At 35.6% G+C, this 21,373-nt stretch overlaps 1 protein-coding gene and 1 pseudogene across 1 annotated transcript; both read left to right on the top strand.

Moving 5' to 3' along the window:
- Positions 1-21,195, top strand: part of LOC107844917 — a 74,534-nt pseudogene extending 53,339 nt beyond the window's left edge.
- On the top strand, positions 18,743-19,423 carry LOC124888152 (secreted RxLR effector protein 161-like). The gene has a single exon (XM_047398581.1). The coding sequence runs from the start codon at positions 18,743-18,745 to the stop codon at positions 19,421-19,423; it is 681 nt and encodes a 226-aa protein (XP_047254537.1).
- Positions 21,196-21,373: the final 178 nt, after the last annotated feature.

Here is a 21,373-nt window from a genome sequence, read left to right as displayed (position 1 = left end):
GGGATGAATGAATGAGCTCACAAGGTCAACTACAAATCCAATCGAGTTTTTGCAATTGCATAGTGTTACTATTGTGTTCATCCTGACCCGAGTCGTCGATCGATCACTCAGAGTTAAAATGAGTTCTCATTAACTCAATGTTAGGATAGTAATAGTACCTAAGTTGATTTAGGTGGAACTAGGGATGAATGAATGAGCTCACAGGGTCAACTATAAATCCAATTAAGTCTTTGCAATTGTATGGCATTGGTATTGCGTTCATCCCGACCCGAGTCGTCAATCGATCACTCTGAGTTGAAATGAGTTCTTATTAACTCAATGTTAGGAAAGTGATAGTACCTAAGTTGATTTAGGTAGAACTAGGGATGAATGAATGAGCTCACAGGGTCAACTACAAATCCAATCGGGTCTTTGCAATTGTATGGCATTAGTATTGCGTTCATCCCGACCCGACTCATCAATAGATCACTTTGAGTTGAAATAAGTTCTCATCAACTCAATGTTAGGATAGTGATAGTACCTAAGTTGATTTAGGTGGAACTAGGGATGAATGAGTGAGCTCACAGGGTCAAATACAAATCCAATCGAGTCTTTGTAATTGCATGGCATTGGTATTGCATTCATCCCGACCCGAGTCGTCAATCGATCACTCTGAGTTGAAATGAGTTCTCATCAACTCAATGTTAGGAAAGTGATAGTACCTAAGTTGATTTAGGTGGAACTAGGGATGAATGAATGAGCTCACAGGGTCAACTACAAATCCAATCGAGTCTTTGCAATTGCATGGCATTAGTATTGCGTTCATCCCTACCCGAGTCATCGATCGAACACTCTGAGTTGAAATGAGTTCTCATCAACTCAATGTTAGGTTAGTGATAGTACCTAAGTTGATTTAGGTTGAACTAGGGATGAATGAATGACACAGGATCAACTACAAATCCAATCGAGTCTTTGCAATTGCATGGCATTGGTATTGCGTTCATCTCGACCCAAGTCATTGATCGATAACTCTGAGTTGAAATGAGTTCTCATCAGCTCAATGTTAGGATAGTGATAGTACCTAAGTTGATTTAGGTGGAACTAGGGATGGATGAATGAGCTCTCAGAGTCAACTATAAATTCAATCGAGTCTTTGCAATTGCATGGCATTGGTATTGTGTTCATCTCGACCTGAGTCGCCGATCGAAAACTCTGAGTTGAAATGAGTTCTCATGAACTCAATGTTAGGATAGTGATAGTACCTAAGTTTATTTAGGTGAAACTAGGGATGAATGAATGAGCTCACAGGCTCAACTACAAATTCAATAGAGTCTTTACAATTGCATGGCATTGGTATTTCGTTCATCCCAACCCAAGTTATCGATCGATCACTCTGAGTTGAAATGAGTTCTCATCAACTCAATGTTAGGATAGTGATAGTACCTAAGTTGATTTAGGTGGAACTAGGGATGAATGAATGAGCTCACAGGGTCAACTACAAATCCAATCGAGTCTTTGCAATTACATGGCGTTGGAATTGCGTTCATCTTGACCCGAGTCGTCGGTCGATCACTCTGAGTTGAAATGAGTTCTCATCAACTCAATGTTAGGTTAGTGATAGTACCTAAGTTTATTTAGGTGGAACTATGAATAAATGAATGAGCTCACATGGTCAACTACAAATCCAATCGAGTCTTTGCAATTGCATGGCGTTGGAATTGCGTTCATCCCGACCCGAGTCATCGATCGATCACTCTGAGTTAAAATGAGTTCTCATCAACTCAATGTTTTAAAAACTCTATCTTTTAAAATTTTTAAAATTAATTAAGATCAATTCTAACCAAATTAGCAATTTCAAAACTTGAAATTCTTTTCCAAAATTACAAATCAACCCATACAAATCATCCATTTGCATGAAAAACTTTTTATTTCAAATCTAAAGTTCTTGCTCTTCTCTCTCTCTCTCTCTCTCGGGGTATCCTCTCTCTCTCAACAATACAAACAACAACTACTCAACATATTGCTCAACCTTTCAAAATAGATTGATTTTTTTCCCATTTACGACCACATATAATTGTTTATTTTGACTTCATTCCCGTTTGTATACATTATTGTATCTATCTTCACAGGTAATAGAGTTCGAGAAGGGTTCTACATTTGTTTTATTCTAAAAAATAGGGATTTTTAGTTAATAATGAAAAATAAGACTTTTAGTTGTATTATGTTCGAGAATGGGTTAACAATTTTGAGTTTTGATGCTAAAAAAGTAGGAAGCACCCGAGAAAATCCTAGTTTTTCTCTCAGTGTTTTGTTGACTGTCGTGGTATTATTGGATGGTGTTTATGGTGATAGTGGTGGTGTTGGTATTTGTGGTTTTTGGAAGTGGTGTTGGTGGTATTGGTGGCATTGGTGGTGGTGTTGGTGGTATTGGTGGCATTGGTGGTGGTCTTGGTGGCATTGGTAGTGGTATTAGTTGTGGTGGTGCATCTTTTGCAACGGGTGGAAGATTTATTGGGAGATATTAAATAGGTCTTCAAACAGATTCCCCATTTATTCCAACTAATGGGTTATCCATTGGAGTATTTTTTGTAATGTGGCATAGAATAATTTATTGAAATTTGTCCATCTGTTATAACAGGTGGAATATCTATTGGGAGATATTAAATAGGTCTTCAAACAGATTCTAGTTCCCCTTCTGTTCCAACTGAGGGGTTGTCCGTTGGAGTATTTTTTTTGTTATGTGGCGTAGAATAATTTATTGAAATTTGTCTCACCTTTTTTAAAAAAATTATCCAGACATCAAATGCAATGTATTTTTTATTTTTATATTATTTGTAGTTAAAAGATATCTCCCAAAAGAAAAGAAATTGAAAATGGATCAACTTTTGACCACCCAACAAAAAAGGCTAGACTACAGATAGATTCGGAGGAACTTCTAGAATAATCTCAGTCTGGGAAAAATGAAGCTAAGAAAAGTGATAACTCCTTCTCACCAATGGAGCGTGAAATAACATCAAAATCTAGCATTATTTTGTCAAAACTATTAGTATTATCGGGTTTCGAGTTGAGATGCCGATGAGTAATCCTAACACAGTATTTCATGATATTTTACTTAAATGTTAGTTGGGAAAACCTTTTAACAAACTTAAGAGTATTATGAAGAAGGAAAACATAGATGAACTTTTTAAGAAAAGCTGCTTTGCATACTTTCTTGAGCTGTCTAGGGCCCGCCCTCTCCGTTTTCCAATGATCATGGTATATTACCTCCTCAAGCGCAGGATCAAGTATGCGGGGGATGATGAAGGTTCGAAGGAGGATGGAAAAAAGAAGGATGAAGTCCGGATCAACTACTGTGGCATACCGGTTCGTTTTGGATTGAAAGAGTTTTCCATAGTAACGGGCTTGAGATGCGATCGTCCAGAAGAACCTCTCATTAAGAAAACACCCCATAAAGGGTCCAACAAATGCAAGGGAAAAAATATGGGTTGTTGGGCATTGTTGGACCTAGCTACAGAGTGGAGGATTTGATGGCGGATCTCAAAAATAAAGACATACCAAAGCACTATAAGGAGAAATTATGCTTAGTTTGATTTGTCCATTCTATTTTATTGGTTAGAGACGTCAGGAAAGTTATAGAACATGATTTGTTGGCGCTTGCTGATGATTTTAGAAAATTCAACGATTATCCCTGGGGATACGACAACTACTACTTGACTGTCAAATATTTACTGAAAAAACTAAAGCCAAAGAAGACCAAATTATACGGCTTTCCTTGGGCTTTCATGGTAAAATTGATCACTATTTTTACTCATTCATTAATTTATATTGAATATAGTTATGACTTTGTTTTTTGCTTGCTTCCTGTTTATAATTTTTAGGCTTGGGCATGTGAAGCCATTCCTCCCCTCCGAAAGCATTTCAAGGATTACCCGAATAAGGTTTCTCATCTAAGGATCCTTAGGTGGTTGGCTGCAGCAGCGAGCAGCAAAAAAATATTAACAAGGCTGATCTCTTTAACCCTCCGGATGATGCATTACGTCTTTTTTCAACTAAAATAATTTGCCTCAAAGAAAGATATTGAAATAGATGTTCCATCTATTGCGACAGATGGGTCGTCTGTTACAATAGATTACCCATCAACTGCAACTAGTACAACAGATGGATAATTTGTTGCAAAAGACGATCCATATTTTTCAATAGGTTAACCATCTGTTGCTCTTATTCTCTAAACCCTACTTAATAGATTACCCATCTACTGCAAATTATACAACATATGGGTGATCTATGCAACATATTATCAATCTATTTCAACATACAGATCAGCTGTTGTGGTAGCTAGATCATCTGTTATATAAGTTGGTTATGTTAACAACATGTAACCCGAGCCACATGTAACCCAACTGACTGCAAATTATTATTATATGATTTAAATTCCTCCTGTCGTTTTTATAAGTTGTTCATCCTTGGATCGTGCCTACCATTGATGAGCTGGGGATGACTTATTTTCTTACTCTGGGTCTTGTTGATACAAAAGAAGACCCAACGGTGGAATTAATAAAGAAGGAATTGGCTGGAGCAACATCCATAAGAAGAGCAGTTAGGCAAGGTCAGCCTAATGTTGAAGCTCTTCACGACCAACCTCAAACTGCAACAGATTTGGGTGCTTCTTCTAGGGGTGTTGCTGGTGGAGTTGTTTGTTATGGCGGCAACCATCATGCTACTGTTGCTGCCAGTCGTAATTATGAGCATGTTGGTTCGCAGCAAAAAATAAATATATTTGAAAATACCCCTTGCACAGGTCCTCCCTGTCACCCCTACACTGGTCCCTCCCACCCTTATAGTAGCCCCTGTCACCCCTCCTCACCCTCATATTCTCATTGCAAATGCAAAGTATATAAGGACAGAGGGGATAAACTCCTTAAAAAGCTAGAGACTATTACTGAAGCTACTGAGTAGTAAAAATCCAGGAGGGGTGTCATACCATCCAACGAGGTGAGGGAGCCAAGCACTCCTATAGTGGAGGTTAGGAGGAAGAGAAGAAAAATTAGACAAATTCTCTTCGTTCTGAAATCTGCAAAAATTATAACTTCTCCCGCTCCAAGAGTTGTTCAAGTTCAGGGGCCACCGAAGAAGGTGAACATATTCGTGGCGCTTGGCAAGGAGAAGAAGTAGGAACTGAAAGAATTCATCAAGATGAAGGTTTAAAAATAATACACCATGCATTCATTTGCCGCCAAAGACTTCTTGAATATGACAAATATGCGCGAGTGGTATGAGGACAAGGTAAGTTCACTTTTGCTAACCAAGCCTTCCAATCTACTCCATGAAGAAGAATCTACACAGCAGATGTGTAATCTGTTGCAATAACTTGGTATTTTGTTGCAACATAATACACATCTGTTGTATAAGTTGCGTTGGCTATGTAATCTGTGAACTGATTCAGAGAGCCCTCTACATCGATTTTTTCTCTGTGTTTTTATTCCTTACAATTACTAACCTATTTAAAAATTGTTTTCTTATACCACAGTATGTTGATGAAATTCTCTGCCTCATGAGAGGCAGGCAATTAGCGTACCCGGATGCTTATGATGTTGCCGATAGGATAATGGACCTCAACTTCTACAATAATTTCAAGGATAGGTACGCTAAACTCTGTAAGATAGCTGATTTCGGTGGCTCAGGATTTGATCAGTTAGTTTCTACATTCCAATGGGATAAAGAAGCGATTAACTATGTTAGAGAAAAGAGGTCATAACTACACGACAAGAGCTGGACCAAGGCAAAGAGAATCCTTGTAGTCATGAACATGAATGTCACACATTTTCTCACTGTTGAGATACTACTATACGAGGGAAAGATTAAGTTTTATGACTGTAACTTACCTGTCTTCAGCGAGAAGACGTTTTTAACCCACATGCAGTCACTCTTCAAGTTGTTGCCCAAGTTGTTGACGCAGAGTAAGCTGATGGATTACTTGCCGGCTGAAATCTTGGCAAAGGAATCATAGGATTTTGAAGGTTGAAATAAGAACATTCAGCTCTCAAGAAATACAACTGGTGCAGCGTGCGGGTCGTACTCGCTTACATACATTGAGTGTTTGCTGACCGGCACATAAATAACTGGTGTGTGTGATACCATTGTGGGAAAGATGCAATGGGTCTGGGCATATGGGGTACTAACTAAATGGTTGGATCCCGTGTATAAAAAAGAACATGTACAAAGACAGAGACACACACGATAACAAATTTTTATTTCAAGTTAATTCACTTTACATGTAGTGACAATAATTTTTATGTCAGGCCAAGTTGAATTTTTATAATGCAACAAATTTTATATCTGTCGTAAAATATATAGTACCTGTTGTGAAAAATGATTATCTTTTGTAATAGGTTGATCATCTATTGTATTATGTAGATGTTCCTAGTCTATCTGTCGTAACAGATATACGATCTGTTGTAATATATAATCTATCTATTGCAACTGATCGGTAATCTGTTGGAGCAAATCAAAAAAGTAAAAAGACCTGTTATATAATTTCCAGCAGATGACCTACGTGTTGCATCTCTGTGGCAATATGTGTCTAAATTTGTCTAATAAAATATGTCGTCTATTGCAGAAGATGTATTATCTATTGCGATATTTGAATCTAGTACTCCATTTCAATTAACATGTTCAAAATTAAGGATTAAATTATATTCATAGTTGGAATAAAATAAATTTAAGCCTTCATAAATTACATAAATAACTCAACAAATAAATGAAATGTAAAAAAAATCATTATGGGTACAAACGATCTACTTTACAAATAAATCAACAAGCTAAACCAAGGAGGATAGGTTATTACATTGACGGACTCAAGCTATAAAGATCTAATCAATATGGACAAGTTGTTCTTCATCCGGTGCTACGAAATTTGGCTTTGGTCGTCCTGGATCTTTAACGTCGGTTGCGTATGGCTTCTGAGCTTTTGCTTCTCCGTATTTCCATAAAAGAGCAGCATATGTTTTGCGGAGTAATCCGGCATCAAGTCTAGCATTTGGTACTTGTAATCCATCACTCAAATACTCGGCGTAGGAAGCAACAAAAGGACCACAATCCCTGCATTATAAAAATAGATAATCCATATCTTGCAGTTCATGCAAGCGTTGTGAAATTTGTGAAATGAAACTAAATCATGACATTTAAACTTCTTCGCTTCCTTTATTTGGTTTCTGATTCTTGGCTTACAGGCTACCAATGATTTATTGAGAAATTCCTTCAACATATTGTACATCAAATGGATTATCCGTTTTATCCCGGTATGCTTCAATCATCGATTAATCAGTACGAACCTTTTGGTCTAAAAAGTCACTCATATCAAGGTAAATAGGCAATATTTTAGCCAGCTTTTATATCTCAGACGACGGCCCAAAACATCTCCTTCGCGACATCGAGTCATAAACTCGGATGCGCCTCTCTTTTAGAACGACGATAGCCAACACCCAATGGAATTCATCACCATAATTGATTAGGATGTACACTTCATCGACCAAATGCCAAGGTAAGCCAGTCGGAATGCTAAAACCTTTGATGATATTGATTAAGCATTCCTCATTTTGGAAAACTTCCGGCTGTTGTTGACAATACCTATCGTAGGCATTATTGATGTAAACTTTGTACAAATAATTGCCTATCGTATATCTGTATTATTTTTGTGTTTGTAACTTGGCCTTCTTTCGGAGGTAGTAAAAAATGGCATCGATGTGCTGCACATATTATCAAATATTTCAGATTATGTGATAAAAAAATCAATACGCAGATGCAATTAAATAAAGTTTTAATTAATAGTAATATGTATGACATTTAAACCTCATCATTCCAGCAACTTTGGGGATGTGACATCAAATAGAACTAATTCTTCATTTCGGGATGTGCAACAACAAAGTCGAACATATCAAAACCAAGACTCGATTCGTTTACATTGTAGCGCTCGTGATTTATTTTCTACATGATGATTTCTATGTGTTAATGTCAGGTTCTTACAACAAGAATTGTGTAAACTAATATCTATAAAATTGATTTATGTACCTACTGGCATGATGCTTTAACAGCCCATCGGCAATCCATTCTGAATAGTCATTGATCAACTGTGTTAGTTTTTTTGGAGCCTCGTCCGAGATATTAAACCCTTCAAACGGGTAATTCTTCCGTTCTCTGAAACTGACAGGCTTTTTCTTCTTCTTTGGAAGCAGTTGATAGATTATCAACTATGATATTATGCTCTTCGGCAGTAGCTTCTACTGTGACATCCACTTGAAAATCCAGAATTGTCAATGCTAAGTAGAGATATACAACAGATTGTCCATCTGTTGCAATAGATGAGTCTTATATTGCATTATATGGATTATCTATTGGGACAAATTCGAATAGGTAAATCAGAGCAGTACGATAATTTTGAACAGACTACCCATCTGTTGCAACATAAGACTCATCTGTTGAAACAGATAACGAATCTGATGCAACAGGTTAGACAACAGCTGCAACAGATGTATATATCTATTTGATAAGTTTTAGCAACTGTTTCATCTATTGAAACAGATATGTGTCTATTTGTTTTTTGGAGCAGATGATGTACATTCACCTTCTTCAACTCATGCTGCTCTCTTGTGGCCCTTGCACACTAAACATCAGTGCAAGACAAAGACAGGAGCATTGCAATCTTGCTTTTTTTATGCTTGATGATGCCTTGGAAGTGTCTTTCTTTCTCCTCTTATTCGCCTTGATCTTTAGTGGAGTGTATGGATATGAAATCCCCTTTGATGGAATGACACCTCTCTTAGATATCATTTTCTTTATAGAAGCAGTTAGTGAATTAATAGCATTAATCACTCCATCGTGTTTCACCTTGCAGTCTTGACATTTGCATGCAGAACATTCGCTAGATATGGTAAAATCTGGAGAAAAATTTGTACAACCATTATGATCATAATCATAATGGCTTGTTATTTCAAAAACTGTAAGAGGAGCATCGCTAGCCCCACCCTCCAAAATTATTTTTCTTATGATAGTTGTTTCTCTAAATAATTTCATTTTTATTCCATCAACGACCTTAGGGTTCTATAAAGTTTGCACAGACCATAAAGTAAGAAAAAATGACATCTTCAACTCTCGGTTGGTCGGAACAAGCCACGAATGGATAATCTAAAATAAATTGGTACATACATTAAGAATGATGGTGAAATTATTTAATCATTAATTAAAATAAAAATTTGATTAGAATTGGACTTACTGCTTTCTTGGGGGGATTGAAAAGATTAAGAAATTTTGCATTTTTATCGATTTTGGCTGACAACCATCTCAGAATTCTTGGATAGGAAACTTCTTCCTGGTAGTTTACTTGTTATCTCAAATAAGAAATGGCTTCAAATGTTCAATCCTATAACATAACGCCAATAAATCAAAAGCATTATTGAATAAAAAATGATGAATCATATCATAATAAAAGAATATTTACCATGAAGGCCCATGGAAAGCCATATAAGTTGACTGTTTTTAGCGTTAACAGAGTCAATAAATATTCGACAGTCATTTTAAAGCTTTCATAACCCCAAGGATAGTTGTTAAATGCCTCAAGATCCTCGAAGAGATTTATTAAATTGAGGCTTATGTTGTTGTTAACGTCTCTCGCCCAAAGAACATTATGTACAAATCAAACCAAGCACAGTGGTTATTTGTTCTTGTTTGAAAGGCCTTTACCTTTTAATGTTTCTATCAGATTTTTGTTTTTGAAGCTTGGACCAACAATGGACACCAGGTCATCACGATTACTCGACTTGCCTTTGCCTTTTTTGGGTGTGTGGGGTGCTTTTTTTTAGGTCAGAGTAGGTATAACTTGAGAAGGAGAAAGAGAATAACATTTTAGTCCGGTAACTATGGCAAACTCCTTCCAACCAAAACAAATAGGCATGTCACATTAATTTATCCATACCTCATCCATCTTATCTTTGTTTTCATACATAAATCTGCGCTTGAGAATATCATATACCATTTTTATCTGAAAACGAGCATTGTTGTCCTCCGACAAATCAAGATATTACCCAAAGCAGATTTCCCTGAAATAAGAATCCAATTTTTGTTCTCAGAGTATTTTTTTGAGGGCATCGAAAGATTTTTCTATGACTGACTTAACCACGAGATCACCTGTTAAATCTGTGGCACCATCGCACTGCATTCTCATAGATAACAATCAATGCTGAAGGTTTTGACCAACTTTTTGGTGAAAAGGCTATTAGCGTTTGGATCATCTCTTTTAAAAGATTCCTCCTCCCCATGTTCATTACCTTCTGCTTCTGATTGAGATAATGCCTGTAAAGCAAGCTCATAGAGTGGTGTATGTAGCCGAGCTGCTACACTTGTTCCTTTACTTAGACTTAATTCGATTTCTTTTTTTTGGGAGCCATATTATCTTAAATTAACAGAAACATAACATATATTATAATTGATTAATGCATAATAGTAATATAACAGTTCCAACAGACCACTAATCTGTTACACCAGGTATGTTATCTGTTGCAATATATAACCGACCTATTGCAATGGACGAGTAATTCGTGAAAACCATAAAAATATATTACTAATCTATTGCACCTGGTATTTTATCTGATGCAACATATAACCGACCCGTTGCAATGGATGAGTAATCTGTGGGAACCATAAAAATAGATCACTAATTTGTTGCACCTGACATTTTATCTGATGCAACATATAACGGACCCATTGTAATGGATGAGTAATACATTGGAAACCATAAAAGTAGATCACTAATCTGTTGCACCAGGTATGTTATTTGTTTCAATATATAACCGACCTGTTACAACGGATGAGTAAACCATTGGAAAGAATAAAAACAGATCACTAATCTGTTGCACCAGGTAGTTTATCTATTGCAACATATAATCAAACTGTTGCAATGGATGAGTAATCTGTTGAAAACCATATAAATAGATCACTAATATATTGCACCAGGTATGTTATCCATTGCAACATATAACCGACCTGTTGCAACGAATGAGTAAACCGTTAGAAAGAATAAAAATAGTCACTAATCTGTTGCAAAATAAAGAGTAAATCATTGGAAAAAATAAAAATAGATCACTAATCAGTTATCTGTTGGATCAATATTGTTTAGATTTCTTTCAAATAGAAGAGTCGTATGTCGCAACAGATGAATGATCTGTTAGATTGTTCACCTGTTGCATCAGATTTTAAAGTTGCATCAAATTTTCATCTGTTGCATCAGATGTTTCCATCTGTTACATCAGATATATTCATCTGTCACATCAGATATTTCATCTGTTAAATCAGATGTTTTATCTTTTGCAACACCATTTTTACCAAGACAAATAAAAAATAACCCGGCAACACCAACACACACACACACACTAAGAACATTATCAGTGACCAAAAATCACCAATAAATTTGAATCAACAGTGTGATAACAAGAAGAAGAAATGCCAGAAATTAGGGTTTTATTCAGTCCATATTTCAATACTAGAAGAGTAGTTGGCTCAAGTTTCTCTGTTTCTTCATAATTTTTTACTTGTGAAAAAAATGGGACGACAAGAACTCGAAGTTGTTGTCGCTGGATAAGTATTCATGTCAATTGATGGTTGAAAGTTGAAAAGGAACTCGCCCGAATATTTTTCGTCGGAGGTTGAAGGGAGAAATTTTGCAGAACTGTTGGTTGGGAGAGAGTGGAGAGAGCTGTCTCAAGAGAGAGAGTGGTTGATTTGGATTGAAGAGGGGTGTGGGTTGGGTTGATTTATATTTTTGAAAATATTTGAAAGTTTTGAAAATATTAATCAAGTCCACAATTAACTTAATCAAGTTTCCTAATGATGTTTGACTCTTTAAATTGGTCAATGTCACCAATCTTTTATTCAAGACTTAAAAGACACCTTTCCTTCAATTTTCTCTGGTATCTAGTCTCAAACGTTTTGCTTGTGTTAAAAGACCTATTTAATATGTATAAATACTCTATACAATACCTACTAAGCAAGAAAAGTTGTAACTCAAAACCCATATAGACATAAACTAAAAATTCTGGCTCTGTCTCTGTCTGCACAATATTTTCAGCTCTGAGATAGTAAAAGTACCTTTTTTTGTTTTCAATTGAAGCATTACTGTCATTTTCTTTGCAAAAGAAGGTGAAGGTTGTTGCTTGACTCCTAAAAAGGAAAGTTTACTTCCACCAATAACTATTAACTTTCAGAAAGCTTTATCTCAGAAATTTAGACAATCCTCTGGAACCAGCATTGATCTTTCCATGTTTGAAGAAGCAGAACTGTTAAAAGGAGGTGATGTAGATGTATATCAGCTGGCGGTAAAGGTGGAGGCATTCCAAGATGCCCAAAGTGGACCAGAGGATAAAAATGCAGTGTCTGTATCCACAAATTCCCAGATTACTCAAGCAGTTTTTGAGAAGGACAAAGGCGAATTCAAAATTTGGGTGGTGAAGTAAATCCTAAGGGTCAATGGCATGAGATATGAATTGCAAGAGATTTATGGCATTGGGAATTCATTCGATAAGGACTTTGATGGAAATGATAACGGGAAGGAATGTGTCGTGTGCCTTACTGAACCTCGGGACACTACTGTACTTCCATGTCGGCATATGGTATGGCTTTTAACTATTCTTAACGATTTTATTCTGTCGAATCTTTAAAGAACTTTTCATCAAAATGTGATCTTGAATTCACTGTTATAACGACTTATCTATAGTTTCTACAGCTACACTTCCAACTAGTTGCTTATTGATTTAAAAAAAACACTCATCCCAGCCCTTAAATCCCTACTTGTCTTTCTTTTACCCTTGTTACACTTTATGGCTTTTTCCTTCCTTGGCTGCAAGAAGGGGTGGAGCTAGGGTGTCAAAATTAAAGGGGTTCATCTAAATTCCCTTCTTTGAAAAACTAAATTATGTATATCATAGTCAAAATTATGTATAACATATATTGGTTTCCCTTAGCTTCTTTATATTTTGAATTCTCTTAGTAAAAATTCTGGTTCTGCCACTACTACAAGGCCAGATTTATGCATATCTAACAATTTAGTGTGCATAAATTTCATTGCCTTGTATTATTGGTATTTTTATTTTTTATATTTTACTTTTTTGAGAATGGTGCCTTGCCTTGCTGGAATTTGTTGAATGAAGAGGCCATATATGGGATGCCTGTTGCTTTGTTTTTCTTGTCTAAATGATTGTAATGCAAAACTACTGATGGATATGTAAAACTAATTGTACATCTTAAATCTAGTGCATATACAGTGGATGTGCAAAAGTTTTGAGGTTCCAGACAAATCGTTGTCCTATTTGTCGTCAGCCAGTTGAACGATTCTTGGAGATTAAGGTCAGCGAAGCTGCTGAAGAGTAAAGAGTTGCAACAACCATCCCTGTGTATACCATCCTTGTATAAACACGAGCTAGAAGCCTCAATACGGGAACTTTGGAACTTTTGCTCTAAAATACAGAACCTATAAAGTTGAACTTCTAACTCCACCTAACATATTCCTGCTTCCTCTTATGTTTTTTTTTCTTTCCTTTGTCCTCTGCTTCATGGATCAGAATAAGCCGAAAGCAAGACCCTCAAAAGTATCTAGTGTCCGAAAATGATGGAGTTCTCGACAAGTAGGTCAGAATGCCTGTAAGTTATTTACTCCATATTTATGCCCTTAGTTGCACTCTCCCTTTGTTCCATTTTGTTTGGCACTGTTTACTTATACATTTTTATATTTCACTAGTGTACTTGACCGCGCTTCACGCAGTCATAACTTATAAAATATATTCTCTTATAAACACAAAGGTTATATATAATGAAAAACAAAAAATAAAAGAATGATAATAAAAACATTCCTATAGAAAGGTAATATTAGTATATAGACTTTTCATATATCTCTTTTACAATATAGGTTCATATAGAACATTCCCAATCCAAAGCAACAACCATAAAATCATGTGTCATTCTACATAAATATGCATATTTGTAGTAGTTTTTAAAAGTAACAATTTACAATTTAGCAGAGAATGATTTGAGGAGCTATCCGTATAGGCAAAGAGCATAATTATTTCATGTAGGCATATTATTATTTAGAAATTGTACTTTAAACAAAAAAAATTGTGCAACATAAATGTCAAGGAAGATTAATGACATTTTCATAGAGTTCTTCTACTTGGTTTTCAAGAACCTTTTGCAAATTTGCCTATAGATCCAACTTTGAGAGTTTTGATCCCAATTAAACCTTGATGAATAGCTGCCACAAAAATATTTTATCAACGTCATAGAGACTAGATGGGTGCATATTTTAATACCCAAACTTAACACAAATTAAAAATAACGAACAAATTAAATAGTTATAGTATAATATGTATAACTTCTTAGATAAAAGTTTAAAGAAAATTAAAAAAATACAATGCATTGAAGTAATACTGCTATATATAGGGATACCAAACATGTATAAATGATTTTTAAATTTATATCTACAAAAATTTTACATCACCATCAGACATTGTTCTTCATCTTGATGAAAGAAAAACCCTTTCATAAATAGGAAACAGCTTCATCAAAAAACAATTAAAGATGGGGAAAAAAAATATCTTCATATTTCGAATCATTTGCAATCTACTGTACACCCAAATAGAAAATAAGACCATTTCAACAACATAAAGATTCTCACCAATGCAAAGAGAAAAGTTTTCAGTGCCTTTCACCTATAATAACAGAGGAAAGAAAATGAAAAGACTTATGTTAGAAACTGTTGATTATTGCCTCACTTTCTGAAGTAAAAGTAGGAGTAGTTGCCGGACATGATCCAGTTTTTTTAGCCATGTTCTCAACTTAGTTTAGTTGTTGTTTTTTAGGTGTTAATGGTTAAGTTTTTTAGGATGTTGCTGATCATGGAATCATGTGCAAGTAGTTGCTTAATTATAGGTTTTGGTTGTTGCAATTTTTTCTATTTAAGCACAATTTCAGTTTAATAAAAAACACAGCTTTCCAGCAATAAATACTTTCTCTATTTCTTGCCTTTGTTCTGTTTCTAAGAGTAAAGTTAACTTAAAATTCTAACAAATTGGTTCCAAAGCTCTCTTCTTGAGGGACCTGCATTTGAGGGAAACATATCTTTCTCTTCTTATTTTTTCTTCTATGGATTCAGAGACTCCTTTCACTGCACTAGCACCACCAGTCTTCAAAGGTGAAGGCTATCATATCTAGGCAGCAAGAATGGAGGCACACATAGAGGCGAACGATCTTTGAAAAGCTGTTGAGGAGGACTATGAAGTTCCTCCCTTGCCTGAAAATCCAACCATGGCTCAGATTAAGAATCACAAGGAAAATAAAATAAGAAAATCAAAGGCTAGAGCAACGTTATTCGCTGCAGTCTCATCTGAAATCTTTGTCAGGATTATGACATTGAAATCAGCTTTTGAGGTCTGAAATTTCTTAAAGAAAGAATATGAAGGAGATGAACGGATCAAAGGTATGCATACTCTTAACCTGATCTGAGAATTTGAACTTCGAAAGATGTAGGATTCAGAGGCAATCAAAGACTATTCTGATAGATTACTCAACATTGCCAATAATGTAAGATTACTTGGCTCTAAATTTCCTAATTCTAGATTGGATCAAAAAATTCTCGTAATAGTCCCCGAAAGTTTGAAATAACTATTTCCTCGCTGAAAAATTCTAAGGATCTGTCATAGATTAGTCTGGCAGAACTATTGAATTCTTTACAGGCACAAGAACATAGAAGACTAATGAGGTCTGAAAGATCTGTTGAGGGTGAACTACCTGTAAAAGTTCAATCAAACCAGAGTGACAAAGAAAAGAAGAAGAAGAATAAGAAGGAAAACTCAAGTCTCATTCTCCTGGGTCAACAGGGGAACAAAACGTGATTTTCCTCCTTGCAAGCATTGTGGAAAGAAGGGTCATCCACCATTTAAATACTGGAGAATGCCAGACCAATAGTGTGAGAAATGTCAGTAGATGGGACATCATCATAAGGTTTGCAAGAACAATACTCAGCAATCTAATGCTGCACAGGTAGCTAATCAGGAAGATGAAGAGCAATTCTTTGTAGCGACATATTTGGCAACTAGCTGCTCGAGGATCTGTCACAGATTAGTTTGGTAGAACTATTGAATGTTTTGCAGGCACAAGAATAGAGAAGACTAATGAGGTCTGAAAGATATATTGAGGGTGCACTGCCTGTAAAAGTTCAATCAAACCAGGGAGACAAAGAAAAGAAGAAGCAGAACAAAAAGGAAAACTCAAGTTCTCATTCTCCTGGGATCAACAGGGGAACAAAATGTGATTTTTCTCCTTGCAAGCATTGTGGAAAAAAGGGTCATCTACCATTCAAATGTTGGAGAAGGCCACACCAACAGTATGAGAAATGTCAGTAGATAGGACATCATCAGAAGGTTTGCAAGAACAATACTCAGCAAACTAATGTTGCACAGGTAGCTAATCAAGAAGATGAAGAGCAACTCTTTGTAGCGACATGTTTGGCAAATAGTTGCTCGAGTGATAAGTGGCTTATTGACAGTGGTTGCATAAACTACATGACATTTGATCATGATCTCTTCAAGAAGTTGGATACTTTAGTAATTTCCAAAGTACAAGTTGGTAATGGAGACTACATTCCTGCCGAAGGCAAAGGTACTACGAAAATGAAATGCTCCTCAGGTACAAAACTAATCAAAAATGTGTTTTTTGTACCTAATATTAGTCATAGTTTGTTAAGTATCGGGCAGATGCTTAAGAATGGTTTCAAACTTCTCTTTGAAACCAATTACTGTCAAATCAAGGATGAAGATGGCAAAAACTTATTCAAGGTAATGATGAAGGGAAGGAGCTTTACATTGGATCTTTTAGATCATGAGCAAAAATCTTATTTTGCAACTAAAATCAATGCACAATTTTGGCACAAAAGACTTGGACATTTCAACCATGTTGCGGTAATAAACTCACAAAAGAAAGATCTGGTTTGAGGGCTGCCTAATCTTGAAGTCAAAATACCAGATTGCAAAACTTGTCAATTTGGCAAGCAAGCAAGGCTACCTTTCAAGAAAGCAACCTGGAGAGCCACTGAGAAGCTAAAATTAATCCACACAGATCTGGCTGGTCCTCACCGAACTCCGTCACTCAAAGGGAGTAAGTATTACATTATTTTCATCGATGACTATATGAGAATGTGTTGGATTTATTTTCTCAAATTCAAGTCAGAGGTTGCCACTATTTTTTTGGAAATTCAAGCAGTGGATTGAAACTCAAAGTGGCTGTAAGATTTAATCATTAAGGTCAGACAACAGAAAGGAGTATACATCTGATCAATTTAATACATTTTGTGAAGAAGTCGGAATGAACACCAACTCACTACTCCATATACTCCATAGCAAAATAGAGTTAGTGAGAGGAAAAATCGTACCATAATGGAATGGCTCGATGTTTGTTGCATGAGAAGTGTTTTCTAAAAGAGTATTGGGCAGAAGCTGCTCATACATCAGTTTTTCTACTCAATAGGCTTCCAACAAAAGCATTAGAAGGAAAGACACCATTTGAAATCTGGTATGGTTATACACCTTCTTTAAAAAAATCTCAAAGTGTTTAGATGTTTGTTCTTTACTTATGTGCCATTGAGTAAAAGAGATAAGCTTGATAAAAAAAGGCGAAAGCTGGAATATTTGTGGGTTATAGCAATGTTTCTAAGGCTTATAGAGTTTTCCACCCTCATACAAGGAAAATTCTGGTAGTAGAGATGTTCATTTCATGGAAAATAAAAAATGGAACTGGGAAGAAGCAGAAGTGGTGCTATTTCCAGATCAAAGTAAAATACCTCGTCTAAAAAAAGATGAATTGGTGGATGATGTTCCGGTGAAAAGCACAAGATCACTCTCTGATATCTATCAGAGATGCAACGTGGTTGTTCTTGAGCCAACAGATTTTTACAAAGCTGGAAAAGATCCAAAATAAAGAGTTGCAATGAAGGAAGAACTCACCATGATTGAGAAGAACCAGACTTGGAAACTTGTGAAAAGTCCTGAAGACAGGAAAGTCATAAGAGTGAAGTGGATTTTCAGAACTAAGCTGAACGCAAATGGCTCTATCAACAAGCACAAAGCCAGACTTGTTGTAAAGGGATATGCTCAAATTTTTGGTATTGATTTTTCTAATACATTTGCTCCTGTTGCTAGATTAGAAACTATCAGATTGTTGTTAGCTATAGCTGCACAAAATGGTTGGAAAATGTTTCAGCTAGACGTTAAATCAGCATTCTTGAATGGCTATCTTGAGGAGGAAATTTATGTTGAGAAACCTGAAGGATTTGCAGTCAAAGGGCATGAAGATGAAGTGTATCAACTCAAAAAGGCTTTGTATGGACTAAAGCAGACGCCCAGAGCTTGGTACAATAGGATTAATGAACATTTGGTGCAGTTAGGTTTTAGAAAAAGCCTCAGTAAAGCTACTCTCTACATTAAAGGTGATGAACCAAATCTTATTGTTATTTCACTATATGTATGTTACAGGAAGCAATTATGAGCTTGTTCATAAATTTAAAGAAGATATGCAGCATACTTTCGAGATGACGGACTTGGGAGAAATGGTTTATTTTCTAGGAATGGAAATCAAGCAAGAGCAAAATGAAGTTTTCATCTGTCAAAAGAAGTATGCAAGAGACATCTTGAAAAAGTTTAGGATGGAAAATTGCAAATAAACAACTACTCCGATGTGTCAAAAAGAGAAGTTGAGCAAAAATAATGAAGTTGAAAAAATAGATAAGACTCTTTACAGAAGTATGGTTGGATGTCTCATGTATCTTACAGCAACTAAACCCGACATTTTATATGTTGTAAGTCTTCTATCTAGATTCACTAATTGTGCAACTAACACTTATTTTAGAGCAGCAAAGAGGGTGATAAGATATGTTAAGGGAACACTGAATTTTGGAATCAAGTTTAATGCAAATCAAAAGCACGTGTTGCAGGGGTATTCTGATAGTAATTGGGGTGGTTCTTCTGAAGATATGAAGAGCATTTCTGGTTATTGTTTTAGTCTTGGTTCAGGTGTATTTTCTTGGTGCTCTAAAAAGCAAGAAATTGTTGCAAAGTCGATGGCTGAAGCTGAGTTCATTGCAGCAACAGCTGCTGCAAATCAAGCCTTATGGCTTAGAAAAGTACTACTTGATCTGAATTTAAAGCAAGAGAAGTGCACAGAGGTGTTTGTAGATAATCAAGCAGCTATTGCTATCTCAAATAATCCTGTTTCATGCAAAAACCAAGCATTTCAATATCAAATTATTCTTTCACAAAGACGTGCAGAAACAAGGATCGATTGGGTTAAAGTACTACAAGACGAATCTTCAACTGGCAGATATGTTTACCAAAGCCTTGCCAAAGAGCAGATTTGAATTTCTCAGAGAAAGACTTAGAATTTGCAGTAACTGAAGCAAGAAGGAGTGTTGATTATTGCCTCACTTTCTGCAGTAAAAGTAGGAGTAGTTGCTGGACATTATCCAGCTTTTTTAGCCATGTTCTCAACTTAGTTTAGTTGTTGCTTTTTAGGTGTTAATGGTTCAGTTTTTTAGGATGTTGCTAATCATGAAATCATGTGCAAGTAGTTGCTTAGTTATAGGATTTGGTTGTTGCAATTTTTTCTATTTAAGCATAATTTCAGTGTAATGAAAAACACAGCTTTCCAGCAACAAATACTTTCTCTGTTTCTTGCCTTTGTTCTGTTTTTAAGAGTGAAGTTAACTTAAAATTCTAATAGAAACGAACTTAACAAAGAACAAAGTATCCATGCTTCCGACAAGTCTGTGCAATTTAATTTCCAGTATTTGCCTGATTTCTAAGGAAGCAAAAAAAAGATTTTTAAAAATCAATTCTTTTTCTACGAAATTAATACACTCACCAAATGCAAAGGAAAAGTTAAACGAATATCCATATGAAATGAACATGGTAGTATATAAGAGCAAATGAAAGAAAAGTAAGAGTCAGGAGGATATGCATGCATTAACCATAAATGTTTAAACGGATGACCATTAAGTTCATGATCATATTTAACAATTAGATAATAACTTATATGTTACATCCTTTAGGATGCTTTTTTTCATATTTAGTATTTAACTAAAATTTTGTTAATTTAAAATGCAAAAAATATTCAAAAATTTGAGAAAATAAATAAATTCATTTCTTGATTATTGAGGCATGCCACATCAGCAATGCCTTGATTCTCTTTTATATATTTATATAGATTATTGAGATTCGCATGTCTAATAAGATAACAATTTTCAGAAGTTTTATTAAACTTTGTGATGTCAAACTATGTCAAACAAAGTGAAACAGAGTTTATGTGCTTCGTAACCTTTTTTGGATGCAATTTATTTTCCTTTTAACTTTCAGTTTCCTTTTCCAGGGCAAAGACCGATCCATGGAGATAAGTATTGTATTATTGTGAATTTCTTGCCATACTTTGGGTGTTCAAAAAACAAATTGCGGATCACCGGATTGTTCATATGTATAAATACAAAGTCAGGGCTACATAACGAGGCAGATGGCAATTGCTGATTTTGAACTGTATTGCATTAAACAAAACAAATAACCACATTTCTTTTGTAGCCAAGTTGGACAACCATCAATGAGAGGACCATATTTCATGAACCATTAATTTGTGACAGCGATTTTTAAAGAATCTGCTCTTCGTACAACAAACGGATAATATTATGTGTTTTGACATCGCCGCCGCATGTCAAAAGACACCCATGACTGAAGTGTGCTTAGCGTCTGATGCATACACCAAATCAAGATTATCACTCGAATGTCATTAGTTAGCTAATATAAGCAATTACCACAAATTCTCACTCAACTAAAACCACATACCCGGTATTAATCCCACAAGTTGAGTCTAAAAATGATAGAAATGCATGCAAACCTTACCCCTTCATGGAGGTACATAGGTTGTTTCTGAAGGACCCTCAGTTTAAGTGCAACACATCAAAATAGTTATGAAAAAGGAACTACGGCAATAAAGAAAACATGGCTACTAATAAAGAAAGCATGAGTAAGCATTCAGATGAAAAACAATAACAAAAAATAATGTGGTAACTGAAACACAATAGACAACAAATGGTACCAGATATCACTTCTTCTTACTTGACTATAACTAAAAAACTATGGTGCATACACCAACCTCCAGGCGAAATTTCCACCTTCCAATATTACCCCAAATCTTGTGCTTTGCAGGGAGGTCATTCCCTTGAAACTGCCAAAACAGGTTTTAATAAACTGTCGTAAACAGCAGACTATGCGGCGCTTTAGCAAGAATTCTTCCGAATTTCCACAATCCAAGTGTAAATGAC

The sequence above is a fragment of the Capsicum annuum genome, chromosome 10 (assembly GCF_002878395.1).
Source record: "Capsicum annuum cultivar UCD-10X-F1 chromosome 10, UCD10Xv1.1, whole genome shotgun sequence".
In the NCBI taxonomy this organism is placed as follows: domain Eukaryota; kingdom Viridiplantae; phylum Streptophyta; class Magnoliopsida; order Solanales; family Solanaceae; genus Capsicum; species Capsicum annuum.
The sequence above is the reverse complement of the archived record's forward strand: the minus strand, read 5'-3'. Positions and strand labels throughout refer to the sequence as shown.